This window comes from Triturus cristatus, chromosome 4_1 (assembly GCF_964204655.1).
Source record: "Triturus cristatus chromosome 4_1, aTriCri1.1, whole genome shotgun sequence".
Taxonomy (NCBI): domain Eukaryota; kingdom Metazoa; phylum Chordata; class Amphibia; order Caudata; family Salamandridae; genus Triturus; species Triturus cristatus.
Window position 1 is genome coordinate 543,350,944 of NC_140585.1, and position 18,351 is coordinate 543,369,294.

An 18,351-nucleotide genomic window follows, 5' to 3' on the forward strand; every position below is an offset into this window, starting at 1 on the left:
CATGTCACCCTGGTAGGACTCTTGAAATGGACTGGCCATTTGCCTTTTGACATTGTGAACTTAACAGTTATAAGGGTTTATGTGCTGAATAAAGCCAATTTTTGTTATCCAGTGGTGTTGCATCTAATGTACATGATGTTGATGATGAGTATCATGAACTTGCTGTTGTAATGGTGTTTTAAAGGTATACGAAACTGATTTGTTGATGTGATAGACTCCATGTGGTCCATGGGATGTGTGTACTATTCCGGTATGTATCCATTACATCCTTTGCTGCAATTTCAGGGTGTACTGATAGGAAAAATTTGGGACCAGGATTTTCTCCTTTTGTTTGATACCTTAGGGGGCCGATTCACAGAACGAACTGAAGACAAAATCCTAAACTTACTACCATTTTGGTATTCACAGAAGGCACTTACTCATTTTGGTATTCACAGAAGGCACTTACTCATTTCGGTATTCACAGAAGTTAGGAGTCCTAACCTTAGGACTCCTAAATGCCTTCTGTGAATACTGAACGTCTTATAGTTAGGATTTTTCTCAGTTTAGGAGTAGTAAAGACTCCTAACTTTAGGACTCCTAAACTGAGAAAAATCCTAACTTTAAGACTTTCGGTATTCACAGAAGTAATTTAGGAGTCCTAAAGTTAGGAGTCCTAACTTTACTACTCCTAAACTGAGAAAAATCCTAACTTTAAGACTTCTGGGATTCACAGAAGGCATTTAGGAGTCCTAAAGTAGAGAGTCCTAACTTTACTACTCCTAAACTGAGAAAAATCCGAACTTTAAGACTTCCGGTATTCACAGAAGGCATTTAGGAGTCCTAAAGTTAGGACTCCTAACTTCTGTGAATACCGAAATGAGTAAGTGCCTTCTGTGAATACCAAAATGAGTAAGTGCCTTCTGTGAATACCAAAATGGTAGTAAGTTTAGGATTTTGTCTTAAGTTAGTTCTGTGAATCGGGCCCCACATCTTTGGCATACACTGTTGCACATATGTTGGGCTTACATTTGAGCACGTTGTAAGATTGCCTGACTGGGCCCATCTCCACTGGACAGGCAGGTTTGTGCATCAATGGTACACAAGTCATCTGTGTCATCAGTGCAACTTGCTATACATGTGTATTGCGTATGTGCAGATGACTTAAGGGACACTCCCGTACACAGGCTAATGTGACCAGAGCTTTCATTGTGTTGTAATTGTTGGCTCACTGAGCAAGAGTTATGCTGACATGACAGAGCCCCGCACAGACAACGTTTTGCACAGCTGACCTTCCCCAGGAGTGGAGTCCCCTCATGGCAGTGTGTCATTGCCTGAGCCCATGGTGTGTGTTGTGTGAGCATGTCTGTGTGTGTTCCTTTCCCTTTTTCTACACAGCCTGTGTTCCCTACAGATATTCCTGTTTGGTGCGCTTGCTGAGTTGTCCTGTGTTCATCCAACATCTTTGCCCTGGGGGGTTTCTGGGATGTAGGTGTTTGGCAAACTACTGATCATTAGGGTGTCATCCCTAGGTGTTTTAGTTGTAAGGTCTGGAGATGTTGTCAAATGCACGTGGGGCACATTCAGGATTCCCCTTGGCGCTTCTGTGTTACCAACATCATGTTGTTTTCCCCATGTGGTATCTGTCAGTGAGTGAGTCACTTGTATGTGTGTGTGACTACTCCCACTCATCAGGGTCAGAGCTGCAATGTTGGAAGGTGTCGACATGTGTTCTTTGTGGCTCTCCTTAGGCTCCTCATTGGTGTGGGAGTGTGGCAGGGATCCCAATGATTCTGGTAGATTTCACGTCATGCCCATCTACCGCATAGTGTGCAGTGTGGCAGACATTCACAAGGGTTGTTGACTGGCAATGTGCGAGGACTTTTGGCTACCTTAGATCCCCCCACCACCCCTGGGATTGTCATGGGTGCATGAGCAATGTCACCAGTCCATGTGTGCTTAGCTGATGTACATTGGTGCAGATCAAGGTCTGTGGTGTTGAAAGTGGCCAAACGTGAGTTGTCTCATGGCTAGGCCCCTACCTACATTTTGCCCATTGTTTACAGGCCATGGCCAGTGATTTTGTTTGTGTAGGTGTGATGGAAGTTTGTAGGTCAGGACACATGACCCAGTGCGCACAGGTGACTGTGCTCCACAGTATGGGCAACATCTACCTTTGTCATCTCAGTGGGATTGTCATACAGACTACTGTCACCCCACTGTACGGTCCCTGAGGGTAGTGCTGTAGTGGGTCTGTCTCTTGCTGTGTTGGTTGCTTTCCCGCCCAGCTTGTGTCACATGAATCCGTTGGGATCCCCCTCATCTGACAATGCCTGCTTGCCCACGAAGCGGTGCACAGTTCATGAGTTACTTTTGGATGGCACCGTGTACACAACTGTGTCATTGGAGTTCAGCCCACTGTCATGTGTTGTTTACTAGCCTGGGGCCACTGAGACGCGCACACACACATGTTGTGTATGATATGCAGTGTGGGGCTGCCTGTCTGTGTTTGTGCATCTGCACCATTGCATTGGTATGGCTTTTGCGGTCCATTGGCTGGATGTTGTTTGGATGTTTTTCCCTAGTGTCCCTGCGTCTCCTAGCTCATCATCCTACACATTCATCATGTTTGGTATGTCCTATTGCTGCCATGGTATGGGACTTGGCCAGCTAACATCTACAGTCTCCACAGGATTCCTTAGTTTGTGTGTCTGGTCGTAAAGATATGGGTGTATGCATCATCATGCTCACTTTTCACATAGTCTAATTGGACACTGGAGGCATTGTCAGGGATCATGGCCGATGCTTGTCTGCACATGGCAGAGGGTGTTCTGGTGATACACAGCAATCTTTGCCTCACCAAATCTATGTTTGTATGTGACACAACCACTACATTGCCACAAAATTGCTTGTGGTGTTGGGACCAGGAATCATACATGCTGGTTTGAAGATGCTGCTATTTTTATGTCCACACTCACCTTCTGGTCACTGTTTAGACCCCATTACCACAATGTTCCTGCTATGCTGGTGTTTTGAACCCCACAATCACCTTTTGGTCACTGTAGAGATGGGGGGTTTAGACCCCATTAGCACAATGATCCTAAAATGCTGGATTTTTGAACCCCACAATCACCTTTTGGGCACACATGTGATGGGAGCCACACTGTATGTTCACTGTCCGGATCTGTGTTGTGAGCGTTTTACACACATAAACATACAATCTTGCCAAGATGGTGGGGGTCTTGCTTAGTCACCCATGTGTGTGAATGCTGGTAGTGCTAGGCATCGAGCCCCCTATGTGTAGGGGATTCTTGTAATGATGGGCATCAAGCCCCCTATGAGTGGGGATGGTAGTAGTGATGGGCATCCAGCCCACTATGAGTAGGGGGTACTGGTAGTGATGGGCATCCAGCCCCATATGAGTGGGGATGGTAGTAGTGATGGGCATCCAGCCCCCTATGAGTGGGGTTGGTAGTAGTGATGGGCATCCAGTCCCCTATGTGTAGGGGATACTGATAATGATGGGCATCAAGTCCCCTATGAGTGGGGTTGGCAGTAGTGATGGGCATGCAGCCCACTATGAGTAGGGGGTACTGGTAGTGATGGGCATCCAGCCCCACATGAGTGGGGATGGTAGTAGTGATGTGCATCAAGCTCCCTATGAGTGGGGATGGTAGTAGTGCTGGGCATACAGCCCCCTATGAGTGGGGATGGTAGTAGTGATGGGCATCCAGCCCCCTATGAGTCGGTACTGCTGGTAGTGATAAGCCCCCCCAATGAGTGGGGATTGCTGGTAGTAATGGGTATCCAGCCCCCTATGAGTAGGGACTGCTGGTAGTGATGGGCACTCCCCCATGTGTGGGGACTGCTGGTAGTGATGACCATACAACCCCAATGGTTTGGCTGTTGCTGGTGGAAGGGATATCCACCGCCTATGTGTGTGTAGCATTTCGTGGGTGTGTGACGTTTGTTTGGTTGGTGGGTGTCTGACTTACCGTCGGCGATGTACACGTCTGTTCCAGATCCGGTCATAGATATACAGTACTGGGATGACCTGTGCGATGGGTTTCATCATTGGTTCGTCTCGTACTTGCTGATTGTTGCTCCGTCTAATACACGTAGAAAGTTGGACCGTCTCGTAGCCGTGGATCGTTTTGTGCCGCGAATCGTACCTGCAATGCAGCTCTCCCGGATGCTGTGACGTGCTGGAAGTGGCGACCCGTTCAGCACGTATGAAGTACGCATCCTACTTGTCTGGCTGGAAACTGCTGTGAAACTGCTTTGGGGCAACTCGAATCGGCGTTTATGGATCCGGCTCGTACGGGTTATGTTGCTGGAATGGGAGCCTACGTGCCGGTCGGGATTTTTACACATTTGCGCATCGTACTTCATCGCCCGGATGGACCGGCACCCGGAACGAGTCGGTTGCAAGGTATGGCCACAGACAGCTCTCGGAGGGATGTCCGAGCGAGATCGGAATTGGCCCCTTAGGGTTGACTTTTGCAGATGTCTCCATAGACATTGATTAAAATGGTAATAGCAACCCTGGATTGCTGTATGTGGGTAGCATTTTAGTATAGTATTGATCATGGCATGCTCAAAATCAATAAATATTTTCTGAGGAAAATAATTATTGGTTTTATCTTTTATTTAGTTTAACATTTCAAGGTAGGTAGCTTGTTGTTGGTATAGATAAATGGAATATCAGTATTTTGGAAAAAAACATATTTTGTGTATAACTGATAAAATGGTTTGGGACAGATTTTGAAGGTCCCATCCATCATCTAAGTGTTACATTGTTGTAATGTAAGTAAATTGTTTGCAGTAGCAAACGTAATAATTGGTTTGCCTTTGCATTTATTATCAAATAATATAAATGGTTCATTACTGTGTGTTAAACTTAGCTCAGGGGGAATCTCTACCTCTTGAAAGGTTTTAGGGACAGGTGTAGTAGTTGTAGTGGCTTTCTTTTGTCTGGCTATTGTCATTTTTAAAGAATCAATAGATGGTAATTGACTAGATGCATGTTGGGGTACTGTTAGTAACTGCTCTTTTAGTATTTCTGTGGTAGGTCTATCTGTATTAGTGCTAGCTTCTTTTATTGTTTCAAGAACACCTCTTATTTCAATCTCTGTTACATTTAGTGGGTGGTTATGTTCTTTAACAGATATAACAGTGGTTTCCTGTGTAATAGCTCTTCCATAGCATTTATTAGAATAATATTTGCTGCATTTCCAAAACACTTTGTGGATAAGTGGGTTTTTGGGTGGGGATTTTAAGGAATTGTTGAATATAAAATTTAAATATACTTACTTATTTAGTAACTTTTTTGTTGATGCAGCAGAAGTAGTTTTTGGTGCTTTTTAGAAGGTATCTGTAGAGGAGATATAAGTTTAAGAGAGATATATTAGAGAATTATATTTTGATATATTTTTTAGTGAAGACTATAAGTAGTGTTCTATTTTAATTAGCGTTTTACTTACTTAGGGCACCATTACGATCCGCCCCCCACCGTAACGGCATATGGGACCGACCGCCAGGGGTGCGGCGGTCCCGCTGTGCCCATTAGGATGTGACCACCCCCCTGGCGGTCACATCCCGCATATTGAACATTGTGGTGGGCGGTGCTTCAAGCAGCACCCGCCACAATGTCCGATATGCATGTTGTGCATTAGCATGCACAATTTGGCAGGTACCGCACCTTGTGTATGCCAATGTTGGGGGGGTACCATAGATGTTTCCTCTCCGCCAGGGGTTTTCTGTCTTTCTGATCTGTGTGTTTTTCCCTCTCTTACACTTTGTAAATATCCGATGCGGGAAATAAGTGCCGATGCCCCCCAACGGCAACTACTAGATCAAATTAAGTACTGCCCTCAATGTAGGCTTTATTGTAAATATAATTAAAATCAAGGTGCTCTCTGGGAGTGTGCCTGAAGTTTACTGAAATGACAATATTATCAAGTCATACTAAGCCTATGTGGAAAGGATCTCAGAATGGCAAGTTTGTTAACAAAACCCGGCCACGCTGTAAGCTCTAACTATCAGTTCATGTACCCCTCCCTGAACTTCAAGGAAAACGGGCTGCATTTTTAAAAAACTGCTTTATTTAAAAGCAGTCCCAGACATGGAGGTCTGCTGACCCCAGCAGGCCACCATTCCTGGGAGTGCCAGCCATTACCAATGGGGTCGCAAATTGCGACAGCCTCATTAATATGCATGAGGCATGCAATTTGCGACCCCATTGGGAATTGCAAACAGTGTCTTAGACACTGTTGTACATTGACAATTGCGACTCGTATATTGCGACTCGCAATTTGGCGCAATTTACGAGTCGCAATTGCCAATGGTTGTACATCTAGCCCTATGACACAAATCAATATCCATCCCACACACTTCGGTGGAGGTCTATCTCCATACGACACAGTATTGCAGTTCAGGCTCTTCACTATTCATCTGTCCCTCTCAACTCTCTACATCACTAATAGTATGTAAATGAGTCTGAAATGGTCCTCATATATCCTTAGGGCATACTACAAGTAATTCTCTATAAACATCCAGTTGGATGCTGCAGTATGTCATATCTTTGTGCCATTCTTTAATCATTAGAGTCGGGCCGCGAGCCCAAAGAATGGCTATCCTACAATGCGACAGCAATAAGCCTATCGCCACCAGCTTTCTACCGATGACTCTCACATTCCTATCATACCTCAATAAGGCCAGTAATGTTTTTTTAAGGGAGTTCAAAGTAATGGCCTCCAGTGCTTGGAATACCTTGCCTCGAAGGTTTTGGACCCCGAGACAATATCATGCCAAATGTGCAAACTCAGCCCCATCCTCTCCACATCATGCACACAGTGCATTATCTCAAAATCCATATTTAGCTAGAAAGAGCGGTGTATAATATATCCTATTTATGTATTAACAAGCATCACAGCATCACAGCAGCTAAAGTGGCCCCAAGGTACTCACCTTCCCCATACACCCTAGCCACTGCATACTTTCCTAAATGCTGAACTCCACTCTTTGCCACCTCATGATATTCATCAATTTTAGCCTTAATAGTAGCCAAAAGAGAACTTTCCCAACTCTCTCTATGTTTTCCTTCTAAATCCACTAGTTCGAGTTCCAGTTGCATCAGTTGATTACGGATAGGACGAAGGGCTCCAGCGTGTTTAGGCAAAGTAATCCCTCTAATATAAACATTGAACGCTTCCCATACTGTAGCAAATTTATCAACTGATCCAACATTGTAGCGACAGCCTCATTAATATGCATGAGGCATGCAATTTGCGACCCCATTGGGAATTGCAAACAGTGTCTTAGACACTGTTGTACATTGACAATTGCGACTCGTATATTGCGACTCGCAATTTGGCGCAATTTACGAGTCGCAATTGCCAATGGTTGTACATCTAGCCCTATGACACAAATCAATATCCATCCCACACACTTCGGTGGAGGTCTATCTCCATACGACACAGTATTGCAGTTCAGGCTCTTCACTATTCATCTGTCCCTCTCAACTCTCTACATCACTAATAGTATGTAAATGAGTCTGAAATGGTCCTCATATATCCTTAGGGCATACTACAAGTAATTCTCTATAAACATCCAGTTGGATGCTGCAGTATGTCATATCTTTGTGCCATTCTTTAATCATTAGAGTCGGGCCGCGAGCCCAAAGAATGGCTATCCTACAATGCGACAGCAATAAGCCTATCGCCACCAGCTTTCTACCGATGACTCTCACATTCCTATCATACCTCAATAAGGCCAGTAATGTTTTTTTAAGGGAGTTCAAAGTAATGGCCTCCAGGGCTTGGAATACCTTGCCTCGAAGGTTTTGGACCCCGAGACAATATCATGCCAAATGTGCAAACTCAGCCCCATCCTCTCCACATCATGCACACAGTGCATTATCTCAAAATCCATATTTAGCTAGAAAGAGCGGTGTATAATATATCCTATTTATGTATTAACAAGCATCACAGCATCACAGCAGCTAAAGTGGCCCCAAGGTACTCACCTTCCCCATACACCCTAGCCACTGCATACTTTCCTAAATGCTGAACTCCACTCTTTGCCACCTCATGATATTCATCAATTTTAGCCTTAATAGTAGCCAAAAGAGAACTTTCCCAACTCTCTCTATGTTTTCCTTCTAAATCCACTAGTTCGAGTTCCAGTTGCATCAGTTGATTACGGATAGGACGAAGGGCTCCAGCGTGTTTAGGCAAAGTAATCCCTCTAATATAAACATTGAACGCTTCCCATACTGTAGCAAATTTATCAACTGATCCAACATTGTAGCGAAAAAAATATTCTATAGCTTGTGATAGTTTGTCTCTGAATACTGTGTCAAATAATGAATATGGAGGGAAACGCCACATAAAGGACACTTGTTGCAGGACAGGAAGTGTCATTTTGACAACCATAGGGGAATGGTCTGAATATGTGCGGGGAAGGGGTCCAAGGAGTCGGACCCATGGACCAGCTCCTGAGACAGTAACCAAAAGTCAATTTGTGTGTGGATATTGTGAGCAGTAGAGTAGCGAGTGTACTGAGGATCAACCGGGGAGTGGTGGCTCCACACGTCTAGGAGTACATTCTGTGTCACTATATCCAGTATAGCGCGTGCCGCTGCTGATAGATATTGCGGCAGAGCTATAGTGTGATCCAGCATTGGGCCCAACAAGCAATTGAAATTGCCACCCCATAACGGCGGTATACCGATCCACTGGGCCTATCACGCATTTAAAGTGTAATACAACTGAGGATCATCTTACTTGTTCCACAGTCACTAATTAGAAAGACCGTTAGGTCATTTTTACTGCATTGAGCTACCACATATCTCTAAGCAGAGTCCACATATACCTCGTGCAGTTTAATACCCAAGCCTTTACGAGCCCAAATCAGAACTCCCCCAGTGTGTGTGGTGAACCCTGCTGCACAGCATTGGCCCTTCATTCTACTTGAGTTTAAAAGATACTCTCTGGTGCCAAATACGTTTTCTGTAACATTGCAAAATCTATACTGTGCTGCTTAAGATAGGCTACTATCTTGCGGAGTTTCCCGTTATCATTCAAACCTCTTATGTTCCAGGTGAGGAAGCAGACCAGCGGCAGGCTAGCAGAGCCCACCACAGGTCTACGTGTATGTTCACCCGTCATCCCAATGTACCGACCGTTCACTGTGCTCTATACATACACTCAATATTAGTTGTGCATACTTCATGTTTGTTAACAACTGCAGTTTGAAATACCCTACACCCACATTGCGCCTTGCCCCAACTGACACAATCAACTTCTCCCCACCTGAGACCCACCCATATCCCAACTTTTTCACCTTCCTTATGCAACAGATGATAAACACTTGGGGGGGTTGCAATTGCCATACCAGGTTACCAAATGTCACCATACCTAGCCAGACTGTAAAGCAAAGTAGTTATGTACAATTAAAAAGAGAAAGTCAATACAGTTCAACTGCATACAAATCATGTACCAGGCTGCATGGAAAGTGATCATCATACTGCACAAAGGATGAGCAAGACCCAACACTTTTCACCATATTCAATTGGCAGTAGCTCTCTATAACCAAATTGCCCCACTCCACTCCCCCAGTACCCTCTTCCCGTTCTCAACCAATACAAAAATTCACTTCAAACTAGGGGCCAGATGTACGATCCTATTTTGCATGCCCAAACGGGTTTGTGACCCATTTGCGCATGCAAAATGTGAAAGGGCTATGTACAATCCCTAAATAACGAGTCGCAATCTATTTGCGACTCGCAATTTAGGAACTGCGAGTCGCTATTAGGAAGGGGCTTTCCCTTCCTAATAGCGACCGCAACCCCATGTATGAATTTTTTGCGACAAAACACTTGCAATTTACCACCCTCTACAAGAGGGTGGTAATGCAGTTGCAATTTGGATGGGGTCCCCAGGGGGCCACTTCCACTTTGTAACTGTCTCTAAAAATATGTTTTAAGGGCAGGCAGTGGTCCCAGGGACCTTTAAGGAAAACTGGGTGCAACTTTATTTAAAATCAGTCCCAGATATGGTGGTCTGCTGAGTCAAGCAGGCCACCATCCCTGGGAGGGCCGTTCATTCCCACTGGGCGTGCAAATTGTGAGAGTCTCATTAATATTCAGGAGCCTCGCAATTTACGACCGCATTGGGAATCGCAAATAGTGTTAAACACACTGTTGTACATGCCAAAGAGCGCCTCGCAAATTGCGAGTCGCAAATGAGTCACAATTTGCAAGGCGCTATTTTGCAGGTCATACATCTGGCCCTAGGTGAGCAAATATGCCACAAAGAGCACAGAGGGAACTACATTTAACACATTTAGCTTAGATGATATCAATCTTATTTGTGGAGGGCTAATGTGATTTTCGCCCCTGCAATTCAATTCCCGAGTACAAAGTTTGTGATCATAGGTCTTGGGAGGGAACACAATCTCATTCCTTTGTGTCTTGTCTATCTCCTTCTGCATCAATGTCTCACTTGGGAGATCTGTGCCCTGAGTTCCTAGGTTCCCTACTCTTCATGAACTGTTGTAATACTTTGGGAACAGTGAATATATTTGCCTCACCTTTGCTGGGTATAACATATTGTATTCAAGCTGGAGTTCCCGCAATTTGCACTCAGCTGGAGAAAATGGTTTACTTGCCTTCTGTACCTGCTGAGTAAAGTCTTGGTAGAGAGATAACTCTGTGCCTTCATATCTAAGGACCTTAAGATCTCTTGCTCCGTAATGTGCAGCATCCATGTCCCTATAATTCAATAGTCGTGCAATGATTGGTCGAGACGATGCCCCCGGGACTAGGCGTGGTGCCAAAGAGCGGTGCGTCCTCTTCGCAACAAACAGTTCAGAGAAGGTCTCACGCCCTAAAAAATCTGAAAGGAGTTATCCCACAAAACACTTCATATTGTCTATATTAGTACTTTCTGCCACTCCCACTATTCTTGGGTTATTTCTCCAAGAGCGTGCTTCCAGCTCCTCAACTTTTGTATGTAGTGTTATGAGGAGCTTGTTAACCTTTTTCTGGGCAGCCACAGTTACGATTTGTTTGTCGTCAACTTTGCAGATCCTCTGCTCTGCCATATCCAAGCGCTCTGTATGCGTATCTAGCCTTTCCATCATACGATCCATTCGGAATGGTAAAGCATCAATTTTACCATCTATTTTTGTAAGGCTGTGCTGCATTGCTATGAAAATCTGCTTCACGTCTGCGTAGTCTACTGTGCTCGGGTCCGCCCCCTGGCCATTAGATGAGGCAGTCTCCTTATCCCGAGTCCTCAAAGTCATCCTGGGGTCAAACTAAAGTTTTGATTGCATTTTGTCCATCTTACCCATCTTTACATTGAGGTGCTTACACCTCCACCCCCTTCTTCAGTCTTTGTGTAAAATTTAATTTATATGGTGTGGTATATCACTAATCAACTAGCAGAGAGATCTAAGTTCTTGGGCTCCGGAACCTCACTGTCTCATCATCTCAGGGAGGGCACCCCCAGCACAGTGCAGAACTCAGTAACCCCAAGCAGTGCAGCACCAGTCCATATCCAGACGCCAGCCACCAGATGAGTCCAATCCCCTTCAGGAAGGCCGAAGCTTTCACCGCATATGCAGCGGTACTTCTTATCTGCCAGAGCCCATGCTAACAGGGCATCCAATAATTGTCTCCACTTGCAGAGTGTCTTTTGAGGGCTAAACGAGTAGTTCACATTAGAGCGCTCCAATCCACCACCTCCATCTGTTGAATATTATTTGTTATCTTCTTAGGAGGTTTATCAGGGTGTCACCAGCTGGTATCAAATAGACCAATAATCACACATAATGTCTCTGACACAATACTACCAAGATCCCAAATGTGCCCAGGCGTGTGCTGTTCTGTAACCTACAATGAACAATGGCCCCACTGCATACCAGCATCAAAGAGAGTCTCACTCATCCACCTGTCTTGGTCCACCAGGCGAGGGTTTCAACGAACCATCCAGTGCTCCCCCCTTGCTGCCCCCAACTCCCATAGATCATCGATAGTGCCTTTCTGCCTCTACGGCAATAGGAAGGATACTGCAGGCTGCCCAACACCAGGCAAGGCCTCTAGAAGGCCGTGCTGCCACTCTCCTCACTGACCCCCCGGCTTACCTTTAGTTCCGTTTCTGCTGCTGGTCAGAGGAGGGGCGATTGGTGTGACGTCCCCAATTCCGCCTCTCTTCCTGTGATGCAGGGAGCAGGAAGAGGCCACAACACTCTGCCTCGATAAAGATGCCTCTGGAAACACGCCGCTCTGCTACACCATGCTGCCCTGCCATGGTTTCCGTACCACGCTGCTCCAGCCACCCAAAACCACAATGTGGGGCCGCACTTGGATTTCAGCACTCACGGGTCACTGGGGGGCAGCTGGCATGTAAATGCGGCCGGTTTTAGACCAATTGCGCTACAGGATTATGGTAGGATAGAAAAATGCAGCCGGTGGAGCGTGACTACTGTGCACCATTTGCAAGCATGGCAAGCTTTGCACCCTTATGCATTTGTATTTGTTAACTTTATTTTAATCGTAATATTTACTCAATTGAAATTAATTTTGTGAAGATTTTTTTTTCAAAAATCACATAAAGTTAAATGTATATGTTTATTTAATATACAGTAAAAATTGCATATAGTATTAATTAGAAATATTTAATTGTTTAATAAATAAAAAGACATATAATTTCCCAAATTAAAATAGGTTAATAAAATATTTAAAGATTTAATAAATATTTTTACTTATGTGCATTTAAAAAAAATGTAATTACATTTATAATATTGCTAAGAAGTCTAAATAAATGCTTGCATTTTAATATTATTTCCTAAGGTGTCCTATTTTACATCCCTACATGCATTATATTCTATGTGAAAGTTTTGCACCTCCAGTGGTTGGCCATATGTGGTACTGGACTTACTCCAGGTCTGAGTTGGACTATATTTACAATTGTTTGAGGCCTTTTTCACTGTAATAACTGCAGTTTGTGAATGGCAGTGGGCTTATTATTTTGTGGATGGCTGAGTGTCCCTCCCTGAACTTCTTTTTAGCCCTCCCTTAAGCTCAACTTACTCCACCCAAACCACCTCTGCTTTAGTAGTAAGTATTCCCCATTTTCCAGCCACCCCCAATCCATTCCACTCTTACTACTAAAATGTCTGTCTGCAGAGATCCCCACACCAGGGCCAGACTCGGAACGCAAACCACCCCTGGTAATTGAGTCAGACCAGCGGCAGAGAGGGGTGGGCATGGGACTGTGCAGGTGGAAAACACTGCAGCTGCTTTTGTTACAGGGGGCTGATATTGCAGCTATGCTGAAAAACCCGCCCCCGATAACAAAATCGGTGCTCCAGGGGTCCAAAACCAGCCCCCACCCAGTGGACCAACTGAGATATGCCCAGCGCCTGCTACGGCCAGTCCAGCCCTGCTCCACATATAAAAGATAGGAGAGGCAGATGTGGAGACATCCGTTCCCGGGTTAGTGAATAACATTTTGTATACCGTGAGTAGTACTATTGCACTACTAAACGTACTACAAAATACATTTTGTGACTAGGCCCCATTAACATTTATCCTTTTTGTCTAGATTTCAATCCCCACCAAGAGATCTTCATTTTCTTTCTTTCTTATTATACATTTTTCACTCTAAATGGACTCCTTTAGGAAACACCTACCGGCACTGTCTCAGTCTTTTTCGGCATGGTTAGGCAAGAAACAACATGTCAGAAATCCTTGACATATTGCAACAGATTGCAGCACGTCATATGCCAGAGTGGTCTAAACTGGGTTAAAAGCCGTCTTAACATGAAAGAATATTTTCTTTTCATTAATGTTCACTGCTATCCATTGGAACGCATTTTTCAAACTTGAAATCACTTTCAAGTTTCAGCTATTATTTTTATTTTTAGCATAACTTTGCAAACCAAAAAGCAGCCGATCAGAAAATGTCAAAAGTATAAATAAAACCAAGTCAGGAAAAAGGTTCTGATTGATAATTGAAAAAGAATTATAAAGAAGTATTTTTTTCATGTTATGACATCAATGATGCGCTAGCAAAGAAATATAATGCAATCAACATTGTGGATAACAGGGGACATGATAACTACCTTCATCATAGAAACTGCTGGATTAAGCTCTGATTTTAATATTCCTAAAGAGACAAATCAAACTCTGCAAATGCAGGGCCTCATTTACAAGGCCTCTGCGCCGCCTTAACGGCACTTTGAAATTACTTTCCGGCAGCACCCATTGCAGTGCCATATCTACAAGGCCACGTAAAGTCACCCTGAGTGGCTTTTCATTGCCTTGAAGATATGGTGTGAGGCAATGCAGCACAAGTCACTGTGTTGCCTCACACTGCAATGTGGAGGCATGCCATGGGCGTTATGGCAGGTGTTCCCAATCAACAAACATGGCATTTGACACATTCACAGTTTTACAACCTTCTGTAAACCTGGGAATGTGTCAAAAGCCTATCCCTGCCCAGGGAAGGCATAGGGGTGGCGCAACAAGGAGAAATACCTTTATTTCTCCTCATTTTTTCTTCTTTCTATGCGCGCTGTATTCAGCAGAACACATAGAAGGACAAATCTCCTCCCTTGATTGTTTGCTTGCTAAAAGGTTCCCTTCCAGCACAAAACAATAATTCCCACAATGCATCCACCCTTTCACTATGGTGCAACGGTGCCTGCGTTTTTCTTTTTCCATAGGGCAGTGCAGCAGGAAGGCTGGCAGCGCTTCCCTATGGCAAAATATTGTAAATGAGCCCCACAGTATTTCAAGCGAGGAGAAAAGAAAACATAGGATGTGCGAGGAGAGCGCTGAGGTGGATGCGTTGAAGGGGGATTTGAAACGATAATGGTGATGTTAAGGACTGAAGGGGAGGTGGCAACTGTACTGAAGGAGTACAGAACAGGGGAGGCTGGATTTGATAGTTAGCGAAAGTGAGGGAAGTCAATGCACATGACAATTAGGAGGTGGGAGCTGGAAACCCATGCCCTCACAAAGAGTGCTGAATACCAAATATTAGGGGTCCTCTCTAATGTGCAGTGGAGGTATACAACTTTTCATACCATTACACTGTGCCCGAATTACTCCTAGCGCAACAAACACCAGAATAGGGAGGCAAGCCATTGAATTAAAAGGAAATAACTGAGATAGACAGCAAAGCCATCCACTCATGAACAATGAGCTGACCCAAAACAAACACAATTTGGAAACAATAGGTCAGGCTAAAACAGTGGTAAAGCTGTTTGCAGCTGTATTCTAAAAAGTGCTTTTTTAAAGCTTACATTTGGGAAGCTGTTATTGCTTTATGAATAATAACGAAACATTGAAAGCTTTGTTTAGTGCCAGAATGTGTTAACATTTAAATTCAAAATAAAATATTACATTTCTGTGAGGATTCAATTGAAATACTTATTATTCCATGCTTTGTTTTTACTTTAGCAAACCCAGAACGTGATCGAGTCATAGGTATGTTTTACCACACTTCTTTATGTTTTACTTTTGCAAATAAAACTATGCCTGAACCAGTTTTTGTTTTGTTTTGTTTTATTTTATTCTAGGCTACGGTAGCTGGTCTCCCATCACGCCTGAATGCACAACGAACTGTTACATTGTTTTAGGTTTTCATCTTGCATTTGTTGTGTTCACGTTTGTTGTAGATATTGTTCTTCAAAAAGTTTTGTAAAACATTAATGCAAACAATATGATCAAGTATTTTGCATCAATCCTCAGATGTCTTATGAGGACGAATGCCTTCAATCCATGAAATATTTAGTGAATGACGTAGTGAAACCTTTGTAAAAATGTTATAGCAATTGTTAATATATATATAACGGTATGTTTTATTTAACATAACTTTCATGTATTGTATGTTGTAAACTCAAATTAAACCCGTTTTTCTTTTATGCATGATTTTTAATTATTATTGTTTTCTTTTTAACCACTTTATGTAATTAACTGCTCGGATATATTATTATCCTTCATACGAAATGTGCAGTGACTCAGAAACCCATAGAAGGCAACTCACGTCAGTCATACACGCAATCAAACACTCAAGCCAAGAATATGGCTCATACCAATCAAGCACACACACATAGAAGTGGGGTTGCGCAAGTTATGTCGCTGCGATATAAAGGTGAAAAAACACACAAGTTTTTAATACTGCCCTCACCCACACACATCTGTGGCATGCTTCATCATAGGGCTGCTAACACACCTCTGCGCAAGCCAACTCTGGAGGTGGAGCAATAGGGAGGGGAAGACATAACAAATAAAGAAACAGTGCGGGATCAAGTTAGAAGTACGGAGAAGTAAATAAAACGGATCCAGGGATCTCCAAACAAACCCTTTAATGATGGACTCCCTGGTCATTATAAAAGGTCATTTAGGACCAGTGGATGGTGGTATGGTGGGCTTTAATGAACCACCTACCCCTCCAATCTGCAAACGGTAGACATGTTTCAGCTGGCTTATGCAATATCCCCAGCTTTCATCAGGACTAAGAAAGAGAGATCCCGAAGACACTATCCCTACCTCCTTACTTGTGGAGTAGAGCGTAGACACAAATCTGAGTGAATGCTCAGTTATAGTGGTAGAGTAGGAATCCTGTAAATAAATGAGAAATTTACATACGTAAACATACAAAATAAGGTGCACTCGGTGATAAAAATATAAACAGCAGTGTAGAAAAGGGGTTTCAACCCTCTAGATCAAAAGTGCGACTTAATGGGCACTGTAAGTAAGAATCGCCCCCCCCCCCCCAGAATGTGAAGGGCCAATAGTCCCATGGGAACGCTCAAGTGACGCCCGTTAGGTGTATTAAATATTAAAACAAAGGGTCATCATTACTTAGTGTGGCAACACAATCATGCACTCGGCAAATCTTACAGAGTTTCATTAATAACAATGCTTGAACTGGCGGGGAGCGAGGACAGCTCCCTATAGTCACACGCTGTAATGATGGAGATAAAAAAGGAGGGAATTTGTCGGTTACAGTAGTTGGTAATCAATAAGTTTCAAATTCTCAGGCCGCACAAGCACGACTGGTGTGCCTCTAAGTTTCAGCTGCGTGCCACGATGAAACGATCGGCAGTGTGACCGATCCGCACTAGGAGGAATCCAATTCCAATGGAGGTGGAATAGCATGTGGAATCAACCCCCCATTGGTAGCGGGGACCAGGCCAGTCAGATTCATTTTTGCCATATGTGTGCCCCCTCACCTCCCGGACTCGCACAATAACTCACGAACCACCACTTACTTGTTTAGCAAAAAAGGCCACTTTATTAAGACAGGTGCCGATTATAATTTTCTGCAAATGAAATAAACTTCCCCAAGTTTGTCTTCAACTCTCCCCAAAACCTACCCCCAATGTAAAACCCCACTCCTACCCAGAATACTGACCCCTGTGTGTATCTTCCCCTAATTCTCATTTCCTGTTCACGTGACTGCTCCCCCTCTCCCCCGTTGGAGGATGGACAATCCCGCTCAAGGCTGCCCACCCCCCCAGCAAAAAACCCCGCCTACTTAGAAAAACTATCTAGCCTGACAATAAAAGAAAAACTGTCTTAGCGTGGCAAAAAGAAAGTAATACAGGCTTATGGCCAAAACAAACAAAAAAGGGGTAAAACAATGTCTAGGAAAAAAGGGGTGGGTGGGTGGGACAAAATTCAGACAGCCCCTCCTCCCCGCTCCCGAGGGCACAGTGAATTTCCCGCCCTTCCCTCCCCCTACATATGCTCTTCCTACGCGCCGCGCGCCTCCCTGATTGCCTCCTCTGCCATACATCTGGGTGGCCGCTCCATTGTGCGAAGCCACCCAGGGGGAGAGCTGGCTCGCGCCCTGCACCCCCTGGGTCCCCCCTCGCACAATAACTCACGAACCACCACTTACTTGTTTAGCAAAAAAGGCCACTTTATTAAGACAGGTGCCAATTATAATTTTCTGCAAATGAAATAAACTTCCCCAAGTTTGTCTTCAACTCTCCCCAAAACCTACCCCCAATGTAAAACCCCACTCCTACCCAGAATACTGACCCCTGTGTGTATCTTCCCCTAATTCTCATTTCCTGTTCACGTGACTGCTCCCCCCCCTCCCCCGTTGGAGGATGGACAATCCCGCTCAAGGCTGCCCACCCCCCCAGCAAAAAACCCCGCCACCCAGGAAAACCAACAGAGTTTTCCTGCCCGACCCAAAAGAAAATTCTGTGCTATTGCCACAAACCCCTTCTCAAGAGCACCATATATTTTAATTCCAGATTTGCGCAATCAAGTCTCTTAACTCCAATAGATAGTACGCCTGCCCCATTTTGGACAGATGAACCCCATCTTCCCGGAACAGA

The 18,351-nt window shown here is 44.3% G+C and overlaps 1 protein-coding gene across 1 annotated transcript in view; it reads left to right on the forward strand.

The window, feature by feature from the left end:
- LOC146855200 (GLIPR1-like protein 1) overlaps positions 1-15,698 on the forward strand; it is an 858,145-nt gene extending 842,447 nt beyond the window's left edge. Inside the window, exons 5-6 of the mRNA XM_085651091.1 lie at positions 15,455-15,481; positions 15,574-15,698. Coding sequence (XP_085507217.1) covers positions 15,455-15,481; positions 15,574-15,698 — 152 coding nt within the window. The remainder of the gene's footprint in view (positions 1-15,454; positions 15,482-15,573) is intronic.
- The last annotated feature ends 2,653 nt before the right edge of the window (positions 15,699-18,351 follow it).